Source organism: Chionomys nivalis, chromosome X, assembly GCF_950005125.1.
Source record: "Chionomys nivalis chromosome X, mChiNiv1.1, whole genome shotgun sequence".
NCBI classification, from domain to species: Eukaryota; Metazoa; Chordata; class Mammalia; order Rodentia; family Cricetidae; genus Chionomys; species Chionomys nivalis.
This window is the reverse complement of record NC_080112.1, coordinates 127,329,965-127,347,046: the sequence shown is the minus strand read 5'-3', so window position 1 is coordinate 127,347,046 and position 17,082 is coordinate 127,329,965. Positions and strand designations below refer to the sequence as shown.

The 17,082-nt window shown below is 37.4% G+C and overlaps 2 protein-coding genes across 8 annotated transcripts in view; one reads left to right on the top strand and one right to left on the bottom strand.

Moving 5' to 3' along the window:
- Window positions 1-17,082, bottom strand: part of Frmpd4 (FERM and PDZ domain containing 4) — a 631,873-nt gene that overhangs the window by 391,875 nt on the left and 222,916 nt on the right. The window contains exon 2 of one of the 7 annotated variants that reach the window (XM_057759461.1): window positions 12,235-12,331. The exons of the other annotated variants lie outside the window; for them this stretch is intronic. Coding sequence (XP_057615444.1) covers window positions 12,235-12,251 — 17 coding nt within the window. The 5' untranslated portion in view covers window positions 12,252-12,331. The remainder of the gene's footprint in view (window positions 1-12,234; window positions 12,332-17,082) is intronic. 7 annotated transcript variants of the gene reach the window in all.
- On the top strand, window positions 15,623-16,018 carry LOC130867435 (60S ribosomal protein L31-like). The gene has a single exon (XM_057759467.1). It carries the CDS (start codon window positions 15,641-15,643, stop codon window positions 16,016-16,018), a length of 378 nt encoding a protein of 125 aa, XP_057615450.1. The 5' UTR covers window positions 15,623-15,640.

The window sequence follows — 17,082 nt, the reverse complement described above, 5'->3', positions numbered from 1 at the left end:
CCAAATATTGTCTATAATTGTTTGTTTATATTTAAAGGTGGATATGATATAGATATGAATAATTTGCATTGGTGTGGATCTTGGTTTATTGATACAAATTTAAGGTAAATTTGGTTATACTGTATATGTAGATTTCTGCCTTTGGTTAAGGTATTGTGTTTGTATAGTTCACTTAAAAACGTAATGTATAATTAAAAAATATAGGTTAATAGAGAGTCATCTATAATAGTCAAGCTTGTAGTCATGTTAGTTAGATTTTCTAGATATATAGAGATAAATTTAAGTTAGATAGGTATTCTTCAAATCTTTCAGAGATCTTCAGAATATGGCATTAGGACTTTTCATGACAATGAGACACATCTGCTCCTGACAGCATCAATATACTTCAAAAGGAGGATGGGTATCGAAAAGGCTCCTTGTGGAGTTTGTTAGATAAACTAGACATACAAGATCTACAGAGAAATGACTGCTGAACTTGCCTAAAGGTGAGATGGTCCTTCAGGGTTCCTGATTCATGAAAGAGTCTGTGAGACATTCCAGGACACAGAAAAAAGTAACTGGCAAACTGCCAATATAGGCAGACCTGTCTTTGATATTTCCTTTATCATGGAAATATCTTCTGGATTCTATGGGCCCATAGGCTGAAGTTGGATGCTCCCATGGTATAGAAGAACTTTGGGTGACTGTCTAGGTAGTGAGATGTCTCTGTCAATTCTAGAGTTTTGGAAGTTGCTTACAATGCACTTCCTGTTTCTTAGGTAATAGTATATCCTTCTGGAGTCTTAGATGGAGTTGAATAATTTATAGTTTTCCTTAGTTATGATAAAAGATAAAGTAGATATAAATATTGTAACTGTAATTCTTGTTAGAATTTCACTATGTTAAAGCCTTCCTTTTTGTTTAAATAGAAAAGGGGAAATGGTGTGGGAGGTCCTTATGACTATGTGTTGCTTTTCTTGGTTCATGAATAAAGAAACTTCCTTGGCCTGTTGGTCGGGTAGAACTTAGCTAGGCCGGGAAGATGGAACTGAATGCTGGGAGGAAGAAAAGCAGAGTTGAGATGCCATGGATCCACTGCCAGAGATAGATGTGCTGGAATTTTGCTGGTAGGCCATGACCTTGTGGTGATACCCAGATTAATAGAAATGGGTTAAATTAAGATGTAAGAGTTAGCCAATAAGAAGTTAGAGCTAATGGGCTAAGCAGTGATTTAATTAATGTAGTTTCTGTGTGGTTATTTTGGGGCTAAACTAGCTAGGCAGCTGGGACAAACAAATGCCCCTCCCCCAACATACTTTGGCCTAGAATCTTTTCTCTTAATCATTAATGGGTCCATTTCCAGGTCCTAACTAGCCATCCTATCTACACACTTGGTATCCTTGCATGAAGGCTCAGGCATATGAGCTGTGATTCTTGTGTTTCTCAGACTGGCCAGCTGATTCTAGATTTTATAGATTTTATAGATTCCTCAATAACTCCCCATTCTAGTTATAACTGTGTGTAATAAAAATAGAAACAACAGAACAAGCTTAACATCAAAGCTCCATTACTTCGGTTTTTGTTAAGCTGGACAACAAAACCACAAAATAATATGTGTGTATCCAGAAAACAGTAAACATGCTAATGTGGACAGGGGGCTCATAAGTCTAAACTCTGCACAAAGAACTACCAGCAACTAAGGAATGCCGAGATCTTGAGAAATGGTCTTCCCTAGGGAACCCTAGAGTACACCAATTGGTTATCTAATGCCAAATGGTCGGCCCTGAAAACATACAAATACTATCATATAGACTGAGCAGGTTATATTTAGGGAATATATAAGTCTATATACATGTATGTATGTTCATGGAATAACTATTAATAAAAACGAGGCAATTGATTTGAAAGAGCAAGGAGGGGAATGTGGGAGAGTTAGGAAGAAGGAAGGGAAGAAATTATAATCTCAAAAAATAAAAGAAGTTTTTTTTTTTTAAAAACAGCTAAGGTTTCTATCATGCAACAAGGGAGATTTTTTGCTGTCATTTATTCAACATTCATATTATCTACATATAAGCATAAAAGATTAGTGGTTAACAAAGTTTGTCAAAGGTTCTTTATGGAGAATCATTAGATTTTTTTCTGCATTGATACTCTATAATTTGCTTACCCAGCTCTCCCTTTTTTAGAAATGCAACCAAAAATCACAATAGGAGTTTATTGAGAAAGACTTCAGAAAGCCATATGAGAGAGAGAGAGAAAGAGGGGGGGGGCAGTCATAAGCCTTGAGGAAAGATGGAAAAATGCCTTGGAGGCTCATACATTACAGAGGAGTTTATACTTCATGCAAATGCTTTAGAATGCTGGAAGTCAAAACTAAATCTTAGCTCATTTGAAACACCATTTGGTCCAACAGAAACACTCCTAGATATACATGCAACATAAATACACAGATATTCACCAAAGGGCATGTAGCAAAATGTTCATTTCAACACTATTACTCATAGTTCATAGTGAAAGCAACTTTCATCCCCACCAACAAATGGATGGCTAAGTGAGTGTGATATTTTCATTTAGTAAATTTCTACAGCAGTGGAAATGAACTGCAACTATATGCCAATAAATGAATGACATGAAACAAAAGTTTTCAAAAGGCTTTATTAATCCATGGAATTCAGGATAGGTGTTATGCCTGGCTTACTGGTGGTTCCATGGAGCCTCAGATGGTCTACTTAGGTTAATTTTCCTGTTCTGACTATAGCCACAGCATACAGATGCTTACTTTGTGAAATTATTAAACTTCTCTAGATGTGACATGTGCATTTGTCTTCATATGATTTTCAAATGTTCTGTCCTTGTTGAAATGATGGATGCTGTCAATATGGTAGTATCACAGTTTGACCAGCGATACAAGGCTATGCAATTCCCAAGTCTGGAAACCACTTATTTTTAGGATGAGGAGAACCAATGACATCTTCCTGTTTCTGAGTTGGGGGGCATATAATCACAAACTGATAGAATAAGTAACAAGGAAGAGTAGTTTCAGAAATAGCTACAAGATCAAAATATTTCAGATGACTCTCCACTATAAAATCTATAAAGAAATGTAATATCAAATTTAAGATAAACACATTTTCTCCAATGGGCTTTCTCATTTCCTGCCATTTTTACTTTGGCACATCCTGCTGTGTCATGATGTCCCCTCTTGCAAGGGCTTAATCAATAGACGTAAGAACACTCATTTTAGAAGAATTTTCCATGAACCTTTTTCTACAGAAATTTTCCTTGCTCATTTCTAGTTTTCATTTCCTGTCTCTTGACCTGTTTTTAACTTATTACAAAGTTAATTTGAAATGTCTAACCTGTTGCAACATATAGTACATATCAGGGTAGTTTTAATCAGAAACATTTTGAAAATTTAATTAAATATCAGAATGTTTATCTATAGCTCCCAAACAACTCTCATTTCCAATAAAGATGAGGGCACAATGACCAAGGCTGATATTAAGACCTCTATGAGCAATTTTAAAAGATAACTCTAATGGTTCATTTACTGAGACCTGGCAAAGACAATGGTCAGATGTGTCATTTTAAAAGAATACAAAGAAATAAAAAGAAAAATTAAAAAAAAGTACATTAAAGCCCTACAGAACAAAAGCATTAGTGAACAGTAGATATAAGGAAATATATTTTGTTCTACCGCCTCTTTCATAGTGGGGTCCTGTGGTCACAATCAAATGGTCTGGATTGTTTTAGTTCATGGTAGTTTGGTGCATTTTTAAAAATTTGTTTGTTTTTGTCTTGTCCTGTTGGTGTGTGTGTGTGTGTGTGTGTGTATTTGGTGCACATACTCTGCTCAGTCACTCATGGGAAGGACTTGTGCAAGCAGGGTTTGGTTCTCAGTGTTTTCTCTTTCAAGGAGAACAGAAGCACCTATTTTCTGGCAATTCTCAGCACTTGGGCGCTAAAGGCAGGAGGATGGAACCCTCACAGAAATACATAAATAAATACCGTTGCTCTTCAAGGACACTTCCTGAGCCTTTTATAACTGCTTGTACTTATGGAGAGCTCTTGCTCCAAGTCCCCTCAGGTTAGGCCACCTTTCACTGAGTGTAGCCATTCCTGTCATCATGAGACATTTGGAATTGAATACAGTTTCATACCTTGCTTCCTCAGCTGCACTAAATTTCTGAGGTTATTTCCCCCTTTGCTTTGTACTGTCTGCTATTTTTCATTGCCCTATGAGAGATAATGGGAGGGGTGGTCACAACATTTTAACTCCACCCAGTAGCTCCTTTCTGCTTCTCTGTCGCTATTGTTTTTACTGTTGCTGTTGCTGCCGCTGCCTTTGAAGACCAACAGCTCCTCATTGAAGATGTACCCTTTTACTGTTGTTCTTTCTGAAGGACTTTCCTTTAGCATTTGACTAGTAGAAAAGGGGATCTTACTCCAGGACGTGGCAAGAAATCACACTCCTTCCCCTTATTCTACTTTGGCACATGTTGGACTCCCAGAGATCTCCAATTTCTTAAATATCTCCTAGCACAAGTAAGGTAATTGTCTACAGAAACCATTTCCCTTCTCTGTTTCCTTCTCATCCTACAAAGAAGATGCATAAGTGCTGTTTCTTGTCTATTTTCCTTACCACCGGGTCAAAGTAAACTCACAGGTTGACTTTAAAGGATTGAGAGTCTGAAGCCTCTAAATAGGGCATCAGCTGATGGCATTGAACAATTAGTTCCATGTGAAATTTAAAAACTTCCTTTCCAACTGTGCTTCACTGTGGGCATAAGCTGTTCCCTATACAATGCAGAGGGTTATTTATACATGTTTTTAGATGGCGCTAAATTACTTCTAGAGCTGGAGAGATGTTCAGTGAAGAAAAACGCTTGCTGCACAAGCATGGGAACCTGATTTCAGACCTCTGTATTTCCACACTCACAGAAAAAAAACTGGACTGTCCATATGTACACCATTAACTTCAGTGCTGGGGAGAGCAGTCAGAGACAGGAGGACCAAAAATTAAAACAAGGCATGTTTTACTACAATATGACAAAAGAACTCTTTCCATTTTGATGAAACGTTTAATTACTCACAACTTAATACAATGGTAATACCAATAAGTCATAAAATAAAATTCCTTATTTTGAAACTAATACTTATTTGATGCTGTAATTAAGCATTTATTCTCTTAATTTTGTTTGGAATTCTAATGCATAGTACACCATTGAAATGAAGAGCCACTGTGAAATATTTAGGAAGCATAAGAATTTATTTTCACTATTACCTGGAAGTTATTAAATGTTTCTTCTAAAAATACTCATTTATAATTTCACATGGGTAACAAAATGGGATGAAAATGTTTTTATCTATTTCATATGATGCATTTTAAAATTTGGTAAATAGTATCAGAATTGTTTTGCCAAATGGCCATGAATTAAACACATAAAATATTAAAGACCTATTTTCAGGAATGCAGACTCTGTAGCATTTTTTAATAAAGTGCTTGTCTAGTAAGGGCATATTTTCAAGAGATAAGGAATATAGTTTTAAATGAATATCACATTTTTCCTGTATTCTTGTGCCCTAAACCAGAAAGAACAGGTTTTCCTTAATAGAATTTTAGAATTAAACCATGTATGTAGAGACAATCTGAATCACCATATCATCCTAGCTATCCTCAATTAATTACCAGAAAAGAAAATGACATACTTTCATGGCAGTGAAAAGTATTACTTATGTTAATTACTTATCTCAGAATATTGGATAAAATATCCCACATGCTGTCATATCCTGTTTGTAAATGCCAATTCTACTATTATGAATTAATGATAAAGTCTCTAAGATTTTTTCAAGAGGAAAGGGTTTGTTCACAGAAATAATGGATGTGACTATTTTAATCACTAAAATTGTAATTATTTGAACGAAAAGTCTCTAAACAAATGGGGATAAATATCAAGAAACTGGTTCCCTTTCTCAACAAACAAAGAATCAAATTAAGATGAATGAAGAAGAAAAAAAGTATGTCAATTTTGTCAGAATTAGGTGTCAGGCTACAGAACATCTAAGCCTGTAGAAGGGTGGAAGTATGAATTAATGAATACATGGTATGTTGCTCTGAATGAGAATGACCCCTGATGGTTCATATGTTTGAATGCTTACTACCCAGTTAGTGGAACAGTTTGGAAATATCAGGAGGTGTGTCACTGCAGGTGGGCTTTGAAGTTTCAAAAGCACACACTATCCTCAGTCTCTCTGCTTGTGGACTAGGATGTAAGCTCTTAGCTGCCCTTCCAGCCCTATACCTGCCTGCTTGCTGCCATTTTCCCACCATGATAATCGTGGATTAGCACTCTGAAACTGTAAGTCTCCAGTTAAATGCTCCCTTTTTATAAGTTGCCTTGTTCATGGTGTCTCAGCACAGCAATAGAACAATAACAAAGAAACATGGGTAGTATTATTAATCAGTCACACAACAGTTATCTATAGTGACAATGAGTCTGCAAATTTTACTGAGATGTCAATCTAATCAAAGAAATAATAAATATACCCTTGAAAGGCTTCAGCAGGAATGTATACTCAGTGCAAGATGAGTGTGAATTTAGGCCAGGGACTGTGTCTATGCATTGTCCTGTCTTCTTCCTTCACTTATATTCTCAGAAGGTAACCTCAGTTGGTTTTGCTGCTTGTAAAATTTGATATATATATATATATATAATATATATTATATATATATATATATATATACTTGCTACTTATTATCTGGTCAATTGCAATGCTATTTCACTCTTGATAACTTTCATTCGCCATCATTATCCTCATTCTAATAGCATAGCAAATATCTGTTTACTGGTTTCTTTTTCTACAATTGATTTCAAATTTTATAATAGTATGAGTTGCTCATATACTTTCAAGGGTTCAGATATTTAAATCTTTTAAGGGCAATATATTCCAAAGGCAAATTATACTCAAAGCTTAAGAGAACTAGTAAAGGTATTTCCTTTTCCTTAATAATTTCTTGTTCATAAATCAGCTTATCAAGGTATTTCTATTGGTGAGGTATATATTCAGTCTTTAGCTGATACTTTTGATAAATTCAGAGAGAACTTTACATGACAGCTCTTTGTCAAATTTCTAAGACTTAAACATACTATAAATTTCTATATTCTGAAAGGCTAGAAAGAGTGACAGTGTTTTACAAATGGGAATAGATTTAGTGTTCAATAAAGTATAGAACTAAATTGGCTGAATAAGTAAGGATTTGCTGTCAATTTTCCAAGTCTCTGAGTATACCAGAAATCATATATCCATGTCAGAAATGTAGACTTAGTCCCTAGGTAGTTGGAAAAAGGCTAACAAAACACAGATACATGGAAGATCCCACAGCTTTCCCAATTGTTTAAGATTCATCATCATTAACTTTGGTCAATAGCTTATGAGCACAGAGAAGCCTACTGCCACCATAACCTGAGTCTAATTCACTGGGAAACTTATTGGGCTTTCCTGCAACTGGTGACAAAGGACTAGAGGGAAAAAAGAAGTGTTTTCTCTAGGGTAGAATAGAAAAGCAAGCATGAAGGCATTCATAAGTAGACTATTAGAATGTGTCCACCGCTCCTTCTCATGCACTATAGAGGACCACCTCCTTGCATACATGCAACCCACTCACTCACAAGTTAGTCCACCCATTCATCTCCTTTTGGCACACTGGATATCCACGAGGATGATAGCTGAGATCTTTCTTATTTATTTTAATCAGGCTTAACTAATCTATTCACACAAAAACTCAAGACCATCTTTAAAGGAATTTCAATTACTATTCCCTCATCTTATGTGAGCTGGGGAAGGAGTGGGTCAGAGAAGAACTTCTCATGTAGATAGAATTAATTTTACCTCCTCACTACAATTCACCTGAATAGACACAGTCAGTGTTTGGAATCTACTAAAGACTGATATATATATATATATATATATATATATATATATATATATGATTGCATTTGTTGCAAATAAATATATTCATTTAAAAGAAAGCGGCTCCACAGGAAGTCAGTGCCCCCAGTCAACAAAGGTCAGTAAATTCACACAAAATCAGAAAAAGATAAATGCATGCTCTTTGGCCAAGAAACTGCTGCATATGATTTATTGAAAGAAGTTCAGTTCTATTTTAATAATTAGCATGAGGGAACCAATAACTCTGTGAAAAGGACAAAGCATAAAGTATCCTCCTCCTCTACGTCCTAATGAGGCTGGATAATAATGAACAGCGTTTGGTTTTGACAAGGCTCACAAGTTGGAATGTGAGAAAGAAGGCAAAGAAGATGAGAATGGAGTATCAAATGATAAACTAATATAGTCCAGGGTGTGCAGCCAAACAAGAAGAAGGACAGGGTAGAAGAATGGGAAAGAGAGGAGGGGAGAGAGAAGAAGGGAAGTAGAAGAAAAGAGGAGAGGAGAAAGCAACGAGAACCTTCAGGATTTACTGCAATGAATGGGAACTGATGATAAGGTGTCCAACAAGAATTTGTGGAAATGTTGACAACACAATGTGACACCCCCCCACACACATGAATACACATCACACATACCCGCATGTTTTCAAGGCCTTAATCAAGACCTATATTGTTTTTGCAAGGCTTCTTGGGAATTCCTTTGATGGCATCACCTGCTGAGGCGAACCTTTCAGCAAAAGAAAACAGCCTGGACAGATAGGACGATGTGGACTAAGAGATTTTACAGGAAAGATAGATAGATAGATAGATAGATAGATAGATAGATAGATAGATAGATAGATAGATAGATGATAGATGATAGATAGATAGATAGATAGATGATAGATATATAGAATATAGTAAGGTACAATGTAAAAAATACAAATGTAAAGCTCAATAAAAATCAATAAAAAATACAAACCATTTCTGAGCACATTTTGGGCAATTACATAGTATCCGTGATGTACTATGCTTTAGAATTCCATTAAGCAACTAAATGTATGAATAAAACATCAAATAAAAGCACTGTAGTTTCTCTAGAAACATATAATGTTCCTGACAAATGGAAATGACTTAGGGACATGGGGAATACAGGGAAACATGCTTTCAGGCTTTGCATATGAACTTAATTAAGAACAAAGCTACTGTTGAGGTCTTGACACTAAAGTCATTTCATCCAAAGAAACAACAAATGTAGAAAACCAATAAATATGCATCATTAGGGCTCACCACTGTGTGACCTCTGATGAACCAAAACCATGTGTAGGTAGAAGACGCTGATGTAGTTTTGTTGTTGGTTTTCTCCTATAGAAGTTCAGTGACAACTTCACAGATCACAAAATGTTTTAAGTATGAAACAATGAACTAAAAAGCTGCAATAAGTTTCTGGCAGTCTCATTATCAATCCTGAATACTTCCCAGGAGCAGGCAGATGGTTTTGTTGTTGTTTTTTGATCAGCCTTCTTTTCTCTTTTCCCCTCTGGACATCCTTCCAACCCCTTCTCCCAGTTAGCAACAGATCACCCTCACATCCCTGGATGTTTGTAACCTTGGCCTCTTTCCTGAGCTCCAGACTCAGATTTCCCACAGGCATGCTGGGTCCAGCCAGACGGAAGCCTGCTGACAACTCCCAGTAAACAGAGCCCCAAATGAACCCTTTCGGCAGAAGCTGAAGCATTCCCTCAAGCTCTTGTGAATGAGGAAATAAGAACACATGGGTTAATCCTCTAGTCTAAGGTCACTGCACAACCATTAATAAACAAAGTCAGAATTTGAACCCCGAGCTACCGCTTCCAAATCTCATTGATTTGTCTCTCCTCAAGCTTATTCTTTCTCTGATGTCATCTTCCCATCGCTGTTGACTATCTCTAATGTTGACTATCTCTCTCTATCTCTAACAGCCTATCATCTCTCAGACACTCATCTTTTCTTCCTAATGTTGCTCTTCATGGTTCCCGAGCTCACTCAGAATGGAAATAGTACTGCAGGTAAAACCATAGGCTCTGGACTCAAGACTTCTTGATCCAAATCTCAACTAATAAGTCCTATTAGCAGTGTGTTCTGGGAAAGTTTGTATTTGGCTTTTCGGTCAATATAACACAATTGGTTATAATGATATATAGGCTTCATTATAAAGTAATGAGTTAGTATGTGTAAAAAGGGTATACCATTCCTGTTATGTGAACACCAGCTTGCTCTGTTTTGACCTCGTGGTCCTCTACAATCTGATCCTTACATACCTATAAACAAGAAATCTTCAAATACAGGGCCTCTACCAGATTTACCTGAAACTGCTCTATCAATAATTTCTTTCTGTCCTCCTGCCTCAGATAGTTTCCAAATATTTCCTCAGCTTTGTAAAGCTTTGCCAGTCTAATTTCTGGTGTGTAGCAGATAAAGCTGCCATCTATAACCAGAACCATTTTAAAACCTCATGGTATAGGCTGGCCTTAAACTAGCTGTGTGGCTCAGGATGGCCTTAAAGTTCATGTCTTTCTACCTCCACCTTGCACTGCTAGGATTATAGATATATACCATAATGCCTGGTTTATGTGGAGCTGGGTATCAAACCCCAGGGCTTCAAGACTGTTGGACAAGCACTGCAGCAATTGAGATACATGCCCAAACCTTTAATTTTCTATTCTTCATAATGCATCAGAGCTGGAGTCAACTACCATCCATTCATGACCCCATCAAGGGCACTGTTATGGGTTATGATGTCTGAATGTGAATTTTCTGCTCTTTCCTGTGAAGTTGTAACTCATTTAACCCACCTATCCCTAAATTCCTGGTGCACCTGTGGACTTACGGAGATTGTGGCAGCATGGACAAGGCCTGCATAGGTCTGCACCACATGGGGTTTTAGGGCAGAAATGAGAAGTGGGCACATGCCTGAATCTCTAATCCAGAAGCTACCCCCAATTTATAATCACTTAAATCAAACAATTAGTTTTCTCCCAGGGATTCTCGCTGGGGAAACAAACCACTCTTAAGGGTAGGCTATACACCCAGCAGTAGATGGCCAAAAGAAATTGGACTCAATGACATCTTTGGGAGCTCTTTGTCTCATAATGTTAAGTCAGGGCACTTTTTTTAACCTTACAGGTCCTTTGTGTATATATTATGGATTCTAGTTTTGTTTGTATGGGATTCCTTTGTGTGTGTGTGTGTGTGTTTCTTGTGCTTTTTCTTTGGCTCTTTTTCTTGTTTGGATGCTTTGTCCTATTCCAATTTGTTTGTTTTTGTTTTATTTTATTGTATTATTGTTTTTAGTTGTCTGTTTTCTAAAGAGAGATAGAAAGGGTGTGGATCCAAATGGAGGGAAATTTGGAGGAACTGGGAGGGGTAATGGGAGGGGAAAGTGTAATCAGAAGAGATTTATGAAAAAAGTGATTTTCAACAAAAATTTAAATAAATACTCCTGTGGGAGAGAGAGAGAGAACAAAAGAGAGGAAGAGAGAAGAGGGAAAGAGAAAGAGAGACTATGTGTCATACTAGAACTAAGCTCAAGTCATTAATATTAAAAAGAAAGAAATGTGGAACACAGTTCATGAATGTTTGCTTTAGGTTGAAAAACTTCATTTTTTTTTACTATAATGGAAGTTTATTATGAAAGATACAGATTTGCCAAAATCCAGAGGCAATATCTTGGGAGGGGAAACTGTTATCAGAAGAGACTGTGTAAAAAAAACCTATTTTTCAGTAAAAGAAAGAATACAATAAATATTCTTGTGGGGAGGGAGAGAGGGAGTGGGGAGAGAGAAAAAGTGTATTTTGTGATGTACCTATACCCAATAGATATTCTTAAGAAGTAACTGACCTGGAACACAGTTCATGATTGTTTGCTTTAGACAGAAAAACTTCATGTTTTACTACACTGGAAGGTAATTATAAAAGATACATATTTGCCAAAATCCAGAGGCAACGTCACTTCTTTGGTAACTAATTTCCTTCTATGTATTTAGTCTTTTTTCCCTCTTTATATGACAAGGACAGGAAGCAATTCTGCATGGCCTTCCACACCTAATTCAGAAGGTTTGCGACATCTTTATTTTTAATTTCAAATCCCATCAAAATATCAAGAAGGGGCGTTATTGAAAAGCTCTTTGAATCAAGGCCTGCCCACTCCATTGTTGGGAGACAACAAAGGACCCAGGATGGTATGTGGAAGAGTCATAAAGCCAGCCAGCAAAAGCAAATGGAATAAAGTATTAAAAGGTTAAGGGTAAGAGTCAGAGAGATGTCAAATCTTGGAGCTGTCACTTACCAGCTGTGTGACCTCATGCCACTGAACTGCTCTGTGCCTCAGTTTCCTGAACTGTAAGTAGGGACACTAATGCCTGTCTCATAAAACAGCAGAGCGCCTGAAAGATAACAAATACTTAGTAAATGGTGTATGTTGAGAACAATAACAGCATCAATAAAAAAAAACTTGGGAAAACACATTTGACCTTTTCTTTAGTATTATTTATCAAATTATGATCTACTTGGGTTTGAATAGAATCTGAAATTTTGCCATAGAGAAAAAAATGCAAGAATTTTAGAATCACATTTCTTTATGCTTCCCTCCCCTGCATCCTTCCTTCTGATCAATGTTTTAGTTCATTTCCTAAAATGATATATTTCTAAGATATCGCTTCATGACTTAACAATGAAGCAAAATGCTTGGAAAGGTAATTTTTCGTGAAGAACAGACCTGGCCACAGAACAGAAGGATGATAGAACTTGAAATAGCAGAACCTCAAGTATAGTTGTTTCCCAGATCAATAAAAAAAAATAACTTGAAAATAAAAGCTCCCATTGCCCGTCTAAGCCGAGAGCCAGAGCCCTGAAGCTCTCCACACACACGAGCAGCTACATCTGACCTTCCACTATTAAAATGCATTGTTATCTGTCAAATGCATATTGAGAACTGAGTAATCAGGTCACAAAGAAAAAAATCTAACAATGTTTTGTGTTTGGGGCAATGACTCAATAGGTAAAATGTTGACTGCTGAAGAATGAATATCTGAGTTTAGAATCTACTTAGAGCTGAACATAGTAGCATATATCTGTAATCCCAGAGACCCTGTGGGAAAATGAGAGGCAGAGACAGAAGAAACACTAGAAGATTGAAAGCCAGGTTAGACTGGTGTACACAGTAGGACCCCATAATGGCTCCCTCTATCAAGAAATTTCTGTCCCCGTTCTCCCTCTCCGTCCTTCCTCCAGCTCAACCTTCCCAATTCCTCGTGTTCTCTTCCCCTTTACCCTTCTCCCCTCCTCACTCCCCTTCCACCCTCCACCCCACACTCCAAATTTACTCAGGAGATCTTGTCTATTCCACCTCCCAGAGGTATCCACGTATGTATGTCTCTTTTAGGGTCCTCCTTGTTTCCTGTCTTCTCTGGGGTTGTGGACTGTAGGCTGGTTATCCTTTGCTTTATGCATGACAGTTTCTTTACGTTATGTGATCTAAATAGTCCAAGACCTGTGTCCTAAACAAATTCTCATAAAATATACACTTAAAATATGATGAAATATGCTCATAGAATTTATGCATTCCTCTTAAATATCGCTGTATTTTTCCTGGGAAGACACCCTCCGGGTTCTTGATTGACAACTCCATATTGCCCGATATTTCTGCATAATGGCAGTGATGATAATTTTAATTTTGGTGCTTTTTTTGCACTTGGAAACATATTTAGCTAATAGATGAATTATTAACAGAAAAACATTTTAATGAATACTTGCTTACAAAAAGATCATCTTTAATTTTAGAATTAATCATGAGGTATTAATTGCGTACTGCATAGATTTAATGATAATATTCACTTATTTGTGTTTTAATTGCTTTGATTGCTTCCGTATTGGTCAAAGCATCTGCAGATTTTAAGTGCTTCAGTGTATTCCACACCTGCTGACCTCTTACAACCATGACGTCTCTCTGGTACCCACTTGTCTTCTCTTCTGATGGTCAAAATTGGGGAGATCTAAAATCAGCTGTGACATAAACCCCTGGATATGTCTGTGAGGGATTTTATGCTTTTCGTTAGTTGAAGTAGGAGCACCTTCCTAACTCAGAGTGACACCATTCCATGGGGTGGGGAACTAGACTACATTAAAAAGAAAAGAGGAGTCAGCATTCATTTCTTTCTGCTTCTTGACTGTGACCAGTTGCCTTATTCCCCCATAGCCAGAGTTTCTCACTATCATAGATTGCATTTCTTATTTCTATATGCCTAAGTAAATCCTTAATCCTTTAAATTCCTTCTGTCTTGGGAGGGTCAAAGCAATGAGAAAGCTAATGAATGAATACACACACACACACACACACACACACACCATCTTATAGTATTCAGTTCCATGCCAACCCTGCTATCATGCATGCTTCCCATTACTCCAAAGTCCCAGCCTGTTCTGCTCTTCTGCCATATTATTCACCTTCTCAGTTTAATCCACTCCTATGCCCAACCAATAACTCAGAACTCAGAACAGTCCTAGCTATTATGCTCACCCCTGTGAACCTCCCTTTTTGTCCCTGAAGAAAAAAAAAACACTTGGCTTTGAAGTTGGACATTTTTTCTCTACCAGCTGTGTGACCTTTCAGGCTCAGCATGGGATTAGTTTGCTCATCTAAATCCAAAACATTGTTAGTTCTCCAAAGTCCAACAGAGTTGGTATAGGGAAAGAGCCTTTGGCCTTTTCTTCTAAAATCAGTCTGCTAACACCAAATACTGCAGTTATCTGCACAGCATCTGCTTGCTGACTGATGGGGCTACATTTAAGAATCAGCCATGTGTTAGGTACCTCTCTGGGCACCAGTTTCAGGAAAGATGTATTCTCTTAGCCCAAGTTGTCAAATACTTCCTCTTCCTGGAAGAAAGGCCAGGAACAACAAAGACGGGATTCAGAGCTCTGAATTCCAAAACTCATTATTCCTTGAGGAGGCCCCAAAGAGATATAATTCTCCAAGCACTGGATGGACAGGGCTACTGCTGTTGTTGATATTCATGCAACCACTAAAAGAGACACCAACTGCTAGAGACAAAGAATTTCTAGGACTGTTAACCACTGGTTTGCCTCTCCAATACTTATACCTATGTTCCTGAAAGGGGGTATCACTATGGTTTCCTGCCAAAACCATTGAGATTTGTAGATAACCACCCTTCCCAAAATTTCCATGCCTAAATTTGTTTCCTCTTGTCAGGTACACTTCACAAAGATTTATCAATCCTAATTGAATTTCACCCCAAGTGAGCTTTGTCTGATTAGTTTCTTAAGCTTTTCGAAGAAGGGTGATGATTCTCATCTTTCTTCTAGAATGTTATTCTGACAAGTTTACTCTACCCAAACAATACAGAGTTAACTTGGATTTGGTAGAAGGAATACAGTGCATCAAGGTTAAGGAATAGCCTAGATTTAATTCTTACAAATAGTTATACATATCCTTGAAGCATTTTTGATAATATGGATAGATAAAAAATCATTTTGTTAGCATGATTATGTGTAAAATGACTTTTTCCTATTTGGCATAGTAGTACATACTTTTAATCTCAGCACTCAGGAGGCAGAGGCAAGTAGTATCTATGCAAGTTTGGTCTACATAGTAAGTTCAAGTTCAGTCTGAACTACACAATAAGAGCATATGTTTAAGAAAGAAAATAAAGCCTTTCCAACTTGGGCCCTTCAGAATGGCTCCCGCAAAGAAGGGTGGCGAGAAGAAGAAGGGCCGTTCTGCCATCAACGAGGTGGTGACCCGAGAATACACCATCAACATTCACAAGCGCATCCATGTCGTGGGCTTCAAGAAGCGTGCTCCTAGGGCACTCAAAGAAATCCGGAAATTTGCCATGAAGGGGATGGGGACTCCAGATGTGCGGATTGATACCAGGCTCAATAAAGCTGTCTGGGCCAAAGGAATAAGGAATGTTCCATATCGTATTCGGGTACGTTTGTCTAGAAAACGTAATGAGGATGAGGACTCACCAAACAAACTCTATACATTGGTAACTTACATACCTGTTACCACATTCAAAAATCTACAGACAGTCAATGTGGATGAGAACTAACCTACTGAATCTCAAATAAAGTTGGAAAACTGCCAAAAAAAAAAAAGAAAGAAAGAAAATAAAGGTTATGGAGCTTTGGAAATTGTTCAGCAGTTAAGACCACTATTCATTGTCCCAGAGGACCTGGGTTCAGTTCTCAGTACGCACGTCCCAACTCACAATCACCTGTATCTTCAGTTTCAGGAGATTTGATGTCCTTTTCTGCCCTTCCATGTACCTGGCACAAAATCATGCACAGGAGGTGCATGTAGACAAAACACCCCTACATATTAAACAAATAAGTAAACAAAGAATAACAAAAGTACCATCTTTTCTCATAATAAATACTACTGCTTTTTATCCATAGGTTGAATTCAGTTACTTTTCATTTTGACCACACTACTGGAATTAAAAGCCCCAAACAGAAACATATGCTAGTAGTTCTCTCTGTATAAAGCATTTGAAATGTAGAATGCTCAATGCACCTCAGGTAATGAATCATAAATGCTTGCAAAATTTCAAGTACATATTGTCTGTTGTAGTAAAAAGCTGTTTGTTCATCCTGGCCACCCAAACCAAAATAATAAACCAAGATTCATAGCAATGCAAATCTCTATAGCATATCCCCCTTTAAATATAAAGAAACATTTATAAACAATATTTGGGAATATGGGCATAGTTCTTCTCCAAACTGCTTCCTGCTGTTTATTGGGCAAAGTAATTTTGGGGGGTGTTCATGGTAACCTTTCAGGGGGTCATGGTTCATAAAACCCCATTAGTCTAGTAGCAATCCACAGGTCCTTATCTTCTGTGGAAACAAAAGAAGAACCTCTTTTCCAAAGCAACATATCCTTATATGCATATTTTGAAATCAAGATACCTTTACCACTTCTTAAAAACTTAAGTTGCACCATTGCTAGGGAAAATATGGTAGTATCTACTTGCCCTACCTACCCTAGCATGGAGGAGCAGCTCGCTGCCTCCGAGAGCCATGCACAGTGCCCCATTTCTAGGTACACAGTCAGTCCATGTTGTCACCAAGCAAGCCATAGCACATTGTTCACAAAACCCATTCAAATGCTCAG

Coding starts and splice junctions, on each gene's coding strand:
- LOC130867435 (XM_057759467.1), top strand. CDS start 15,641: ATGGCTCCCGCAAAGAAGGGTGGCGAGAAGAAGAAGGGCCGTTCTGCC.